This window comes from Phaseolus vulgaris, chromosome 2, assembly GCF_051622355.1.
Source record: "Phaseolus vulgaris cultivar YP4 chromosome 2, ASM5162235v1, whole genome shotgun sequence".
NCBI lineage: Eukaryota > Viridiplantae > Streptophyta > Magnoliopsida > Fabales > Fabaceae > Phaseolus > Phaseolus vulgaris.
Window position 1 is genome coordinate 13,789,442 of NC_143499.1, and position 7,724 is coordinate 13,797,165.

Below are 7,724 nucleotides of genomic sequence, written 5' to 3' on the forward strand. Positions count from 1 at the left end.
AAAAATATATCATATTTATTTATTATGTATGTTACTATTTATAATAAAATTCGATTCACGATTAAAAAAATCTAACAATTCACCATTCAAATCTCGATTTTATAACCATGAAGAGAAGCAAAAGAGTTTACTGATAAAAGAGGTTTGCACACTTTGCCTTCTTTAGTTTTTGTGCTTTCATTATCAGTAAATGAGAAAAGGAGTGTTTTTATACTTTTGTTGTGATTGTAGAATGAAAAAACACAACTTCACATAAAAATGAAGCATGGCCGCGTTACTTTAATACAAGCAGTCACGCGCCTGGTTTTGTTTTGTGCCACATGTCCATATGCTTCTTTTGATAAAAATATTTTTGACTTTTTTTTTTCAAAAATCCTACTAATAACTCGTGTCAAAAGCTTCAATTATATTGTGTATAAATTTTCTTAAAATGAGAAAACTCGAAATCCAAAAAAAGAAGATTCAATTAGTTTGTCTACCTTCCTAAGTACATTTTTTATTAGTATTTTAAGCTTTAAAAGATGAAGTAATATTTGATGAACCAAAATCTTTAATATCACATTAATCTTAATTAACTACAAAGATAACTATTTTATTGTTATTTACATATTTTATCTTAATTTACAATCTTGCGATTAATTACAAGGAATCTAAATAAATTTAATAACGACATAAATAAATAAATTGAACAATTTTAGTTGACAAAAAGAAATGTTTTTTACTCTATTACATTCCTTCACTCATGAAAACACCAATACATTCATTATGCAACTTTTCTAAAAGAAAAAAAAAAGGGTTACATCTTTTCCACAAGTTAATCGAATCGAAATACATATCCTAAAAAGATATCCTAACTCAACATCTCCCCTTTTGTAGTAATCGCAAGTCCTATACATTAATCCAAAAAGAGAAAAACAACAAAATCTACCTCTATGTTTGACTCAAGCTCAAGAAGGCCACATACCAAGAACTTCACCTTCTCCTTTCAGGGGTCCAATGTGGCAATTCTTGGCTAAAATGCACTGACACAACCCTAGAGTCCAATAACTCCACTATGGGTGTGAAATTCACGCACCTAGGTACCTTGTATTGATTTATTGAAGCACCTCTTGATATTGCATAATCCATAAGCTCCTCAAAGGTTCCATTCTTCACAACGCGTATTTCCAATGGCCCAATGGAATGATCCGCAACACGACACTGCCTGTACACGGAGTTCAGCGCCTCCTCCATCTCCAAACAGCACCGATTCAACACCTCGTGACTCGGTGAGTTCGCCGAGTCCTTGCTCAATAACTCCCAGTAAATAACATAGTGACCCGGAATCGTCGTTGTGTCAGCATAACTCGTGTATTCCACCACACTCGTATTGAACTCAGCCAAGAGCCTCGAGGCATTCTCAATCCCATTCTGCAACTCCGACTCGTCCGTTTTGTCCGAGTCAATGCTCAGCAACACGTTTTTCCGCCGCACGAAGTGGAATTGCGGCGCCGAGTTGTGGAATCCGGTGACTCGGAGGATGTCCCCCACACGATACCGGTAGAGTCCCGCATAGGTGGTGATTACCAACTCGTACTCCTTTCCTACCTCCACATCGACCAAATCCACCAGTTTTGAACTGGTAGAGCCAGAAATAGGATCGTGGAGAAGGAATTCAAAATACGCCATGTTTGGCATGATGGTGTAGGAGACCTTAGAGGGCTTGCACATTGGATTTAGGTTTAACCCGAAGTAGCACTCCGAGGAAGCGTACATGGTGCATGCAAGGGGCAATCCTCCGCTGTAATAGTTAAGCGTGGGAATGTATTGGGCCATGGCTCCCGTTACGATGACGTCCAAGTATTTTGTGTTGGGCCAAATTCTTGTGATGATCCCTTCCCACTTCTCCTTGGAGCATTCTTCTGTCAAAAACTGGGCCAATTTCGGGTCGGGTTTTATCACATTATTGTCCATGTATTCCCTAATTGCAGGGTCGGTGATTTGGGAAGTTAGGGTTCCAGATCGGATATCATGGACGAGTCGGGGCCAGTGGAGTTGGAGGAATCGGATGGCGCGAAGGAGGCCGGAGGCAAAGACGGCGCCAAGGCGGAGGACGTGGTTGCGTTCAATGAGGCCACAGAGCATTTGCGTGTACATGCTTTGGAATGAGTCGGGGCAGAGAATTGCTTCATTTGGACTTGTGTACACATTATACGGGTCGTAAGGTCGGGTCTTGAAATGGTCGCTTTTGTAGTAGCTTGTGAGAACCGGACGGGCCAGTAACCCACCCGGTGTCCTTGTTTCGGACTTCACGAATAAAAAGTATAGGCCCTTTCCCTTGTCTAAACCCGGCACATAACTGTTCCATTAAAAAATAATAAATAAATACTAGGATCAGGACAAAATAAATAACTAATAAGTTCTGAAATCATTTTTTAATATTAAGCATATAAATTCATTTTTCCCCAATTGATGCTTGGCAAGTAAAGACGAAAGACATTAATTAGACACAGAGGAGAATCAGAAAGCAAAGAGTATAGTACTATTTTTATTGTTTCCACTTCCACCAAACACGTGACTTAAAAAACGGCTGGGACTTTTTTTTGTCTGTATTTCTTTCTTTCACCTATGTACAGTATCATCGTTAGCCAATTTGTAAAGGCACCATGTAGGTTGGATCCCGATATATATATATATATATATATATATATATATATATATATACATACATGTTAATCATTAAAAGAACAATAATAAAATTATCAGAATTAGAAAATACTATTTTATTTCATTTATATGATATGTTATTGTAAAAATATCATATTCTTTTATTATTGTACATAGCTATTTTTTTCTTTTACAATCTTTCTGAAAAGATAACTGTTTATCCTTTTCAGAAAAAATATTTGAACGTCAATTATTTTTATTCAATCATCCATTCTTGATAATTTATAATTTATAAATAATCACATTTGTTTCCTTAAGTGGATGAATCCAAACAAGTTGCAATGTAAATTTTGAAGAAGAAAAATATGGACTTGTTAAGATCTCTATTAAATGCATAACAGTTGTCATGATACAATTTTGAAAACAATTTTTTTAGTGAGTAAAACATAATTAGTAAGAATTGAGAAAAAAAATATGGTTATCATGCATAACTAACTACGAATATTTACTTGTAAAAAATAAAAATTTTTTTACAATATGTAAAATTGGTGATTGATATTTATAATTAGTAATTAAAAAAATAGAATATCTTGTGCTTAAATATATTTTCTTGTAATGTTTTGGAATTTACTAATGTAATTAATTGTATAAAGTCCCGGGACCCCAATATACTTCTGTCACTGCTTACAACACATTGAAAGAGAGGATCTGCAATACTATATTGGTTAGTGTATATAGGCGAGTGAAAGAAATCTCAGCCGTTGGAATAATTTTAGGCCACGTGTTTGATGGATATGCACCGAAATGGACTCCATTTTTCCTAAGAAATTGAGAGTATTTGAGCTCAATTATTTGGTGATGAAACTTACAGGTTCATAACTGGCATTAGGAGGCTGTATAGAAGTTGGCGACGATCCAACTCTTCCTTAATTGTTGGCATCAATTTTCTTTCTCCAGCTGAAGTACCAGAACTGCAGATTCAGATTCCCCAGACACAAATCCCAAATTGGTTTCAGTTCCCAATCTTAAAAAATAAATAATAATTTAAACGAACACAAAATTATTGTTCTGTTATCGTAAACCATAAACTATGCGTTTCCATTTATAAATAATAAGAAGTTTAATTTACTCAAATTTAAAAATAAAATAACTACAATAAAATTTGATTTATTTCCTTAATTCTCTAACTTTCTTTAAAATAATGATTGATTAAAATAAATTAAAATTGATTTATATATAAAAAATGTATTTTTCTTAGGAACTAGAAGTGATGTGCAAGATATAGTAAAATTGATAATATTTAGAATAATTTGTGATAATTGAAATTATGTAAACGAAAAGGACCTGGTGAGAAATTCGGAGATGGGATGAGCGGACAAGATAGGGGAGCGGTCGCCATTAGCGATGCGTTGAATCTCGGGCTGGACATCCTCGTAAGAGATAACGGGAATCTTAGACTTGAAGGTTTGACGGTCGGCGGCGGCGCCGAGTTCGAAGCGTTTAAGGTACTCTGTGTGGGCGTTGCGCGTGAGAATCTCCGCCAGCACCCTCTCTTGGACGGCGTCGGCGTTTCGGGTCATTTCCTCAATGAACCGCAGCGCCTTCGCGTCCTTGTCACACGCCGGTGGACCCAATGGGGACGACATCGCAGAATCAACAGCCATAGATGGAAGAAGAAGCTAACCAATTAAAAAATTGAGGATTAAACTAGAGAAGAAACGAAAGTGTGGTTGATCGAAATAAGAATTTGAGTTATTCTTTGAAGAAAGAAGAGATAGAGAAGTGGTGGTGCAGTGAGAGAGACAAGTGGACGTTTCAGAGTTTATATAGAGGAACTGAGACGGAGCTGTGCGTGTGTCTACACGCTGAACCATGCCATGTCATCTACATGGGACCCACGTTGTGAGATAAAGACTATTTTTTATATTTTAATTTAAAAATAAAGTAAAAAGATTATATTATGTACCTGCTGCCGTGTGCCGTCCATACCATAACATGCATAAATGTTTAAGAAATCTAGAGACTAGTTTTTAGTTGAGGAAATACAGGTTTTTATGTCATCAAATAAAAAATAATATAAAATAAAAACAAAATAAAAATATAGAAATTATATCAAACTCATGCGATAAAAGAAGGTTTTTTATTTTTTTTATTTATTTGTTTGTTTATTATTATTATTGTTGTTGTTTTGTGATAATTTAAAATTTCTATTTAAATATTCATTGCTCGGTTTCATTGGAATATTAATTTTCAATGGACGGTAATGTAGTTTCCATACATAAGAAGTACGATTTTTTTGGTACGGGATGAATTTGATGGTTTCTTTTTTTCTTTTTCTTGAGTCAAAAGATAATATTTTTCGTACGAGCTTATAATTAAAAGAGGAAATATGTTATATAAAAAATACTTTTGTCTTTTTTTATAGTCATTGTTGTTTTTATAAAAAATGGATTAGAATTTTTTTGAGATGGAGAAAAAAATATCTACCAGTAAAAGACTATTTAAGAATTAAATTAATAAGAATACTCAAATATGAATAAAGCGTAATTACTCTCCAAAAATTATTTTTTATATAGATCATTAATGACCAGACTGTTGTTAAACATTAAAAGGGAACTATTAAAGCTATTAGTTTGCAGCTATGTAAAGAGTCTTAATTCTCAATAAATGATATTAAGTACTCAGTTACAAATAATGGACCGAGAATGTATTTTCCCTTTATTTGGGATAGTTACAATTGTTAAATCAAATGTAGGTAAAAAAAGACACGATAAATAAACATTAGACTTCGATTAACAACGACGAAAATGTCTCTTCTAGCATTAATTCTTTAGAGATATAATAATTTTCTATTTTAAATATTAATTTACAGCAGAATATTAACAGTAAGCAATTCAATTTTGCATAGGGATAGTATAGGAACTGTGAATGGTTGAATTGGACGACAACTTGGTGATAACACAGTAGCGGGATTTTAGGTTCGGCTTTCAAACAACATGTTGACTGAAACGAGTAACAAAAGAATTGACAAGTCATGATGCATAGTGGCACACGCAAGATAAAGCCACTTTCCCTTCGAGTGAAAATTTCCAAATTCTTCTACATGCTTTTTAAAAATGTTTTACATGACTTAAACATGTGTCAAAAATTTATAATAACTCATCGCTTACTTAACCAACCGAGTTAAGTTCTTTCACAATCCTTAGACAGATATATAAATATATATTCAATTCTTTTAAATTAACAAATTTTATTTCATTTAAAAATCTTGATAGAAATTGTTTGAATTTTCTATTTTACTAATTCACACTTTATTTTTTTTATTGGCAATAATAAATAAATAAATATGAACCACTTTAAGGGTGGTTCAACCCTTATACAAAATGACAACCTTAATCACACCCAGTAAACAGACACCCAAGTATGACTATACAAGACACTCCTAACTTAATCCAGAGAAAGACACTTGACATACTAAGCAAACATCTCATAAGATCATTCTAATACAAACCATCGGATCTAAACACCAATCAGAAAAGGAAAAAACGCAGACTGTGACTTGGATGAAACCCAAGACCAAGTCTTTAGTTGGACCAAAGTGAAAGCCTCCAGTACATCTACTACTCACCTTTAAAGATAACCCTATTTGTATGCCTCTAGACCTCATTAACTACTGCAATCCAAATCCCTCCCTAAACCTCATCCACCGAAGCCGACACACTGCTAAACCTAAACTGGGAAAAATTTAACAAAGGGACATTATGAAACACACCCTGCACACCCAACCATACACAACAATGGTTCCACAATAACCAAGCAAATCTGCACTTGAAGAACATATGGAACTAGTCTCCTCCTTCGCCCGCAGAGGGTGCAAATAGAACTAAAATCATAAGGGACTTATTTTGTAGAGTTGAAAATTGATAAATTAAATTGTAATAAAAATATAGAAAAAATAGTATAAAATTAAGTTGACATAGATATAGAAAAATGATCCATGGAAGAAGCATGCAATGGAATATATATGTAATTTAGAATGGGAAAGACATTGTTAATTGAGAAAAGTGGAAAGTATGGAATGGGTAAATAGGTTGAAGAAAAAGGGAGAGAAAAAGGTTGAACAGGGTGGTGTAGGGGTAAGAGGGGGCAAAGTGGGGGTCCAGGTCACGTAGACATAGGCAGAAAAAGGGGCAAGGAAATGTGGGTGAGGGACCACGCATGTTAACCAAGGAAGCACACAGGTAGTTTTCGTTTTGGAACATTATACGCGTCGACCAACCACATAACCCTTTTCTGGTACCATTGTTGGGCCTCGACAACGACGCCTAAGCCATTTCTCTCCTTCGCCCAAAACAATTTCTTTTCCACGTGAGACAGATGCTTATGCCATTTTTCTCTTATCCTTTCCTTGCATAGGGGAAAAAAATATGAGACACTGTTTTTCAATGTAATTTAAACATTTTTTTTTAGTTAAAGCAAATAAACGTATAAGTGAGAATGATTGTTGATAAGAATAAAAAAAATTATTAACTTTAGAAATAAGGGTTTAAATAAAGTTTAAAATTACATTATTTTTTTTACAAAAGGTTTATTAAGCACTGTACCATGTTGTATAATGATTTCATAAATAACTTTATATACTCTAAATATTTTGAATATAATTAAGAATAGTTAAAAAAATTATATTAGTTCACTATTAATTTATATTTTGGTTGTAAATGATTTCACTAATTAATGAATTATTATAAGTATTTTAATTCTCATCTAGTTAATAGAGAATACAAAATCACTCTTGGTAGTTTGTTAATTTTTCTCATAAAATTGAGCATCAATTACACAATGTCTTTTTAGACCAATTATTCAAAAATAAAAGTTGTTTAATACGAGGTTTACTATCGAAAGAGAAAATATGAAATGAACTCTCCTTACACTAAAAGACTAAACTTTAATAGTGAAAGATTTAAAAATATAGCTTTCACATTTTATGTCATCTAGCATATGATTTTCTTTAATTACTTAGAAACTAAATAATGCACAAATTACATATTTTTTGGATCCTATTTCCATTCATTGATTTA

The 7,724-nt window shown here is 33.4% G+C and overlaps 1 protein-coding gene across 1 annotated transcript; it reads right to left on the reverse strand.

The window, feature by feature from the left end:
* Positions 1 to 698: 698 nt before the first annotated feature.
* Positions 699 to 4,444, reverse strand: LOC137810733 (putative indole-3-acetic acid-amido synthetase GH3.1). Its single transcript, XM_068612142.2, has 3 exons — positions 3,991 to 4,444; positions 3,516 to 3,617; positions 699 to 2,338 (listed from the first exon to the last, which is right to left on the reverse strand). The coding sequence occupies exons 1-3, from the start codon at positions 4,308 to 4,310 to the stop codon at positions 973 to 975; spliced, it is 1,788 nt and encodes a 595-aa protein (XP_068468243.1). The 5' UTR covers positions 4,311 to 4,444; the 3' UTR covers positions 699 to 972.
* Positions 4,445 to 7,724: the final 3,280 nt, after the last annotated feature.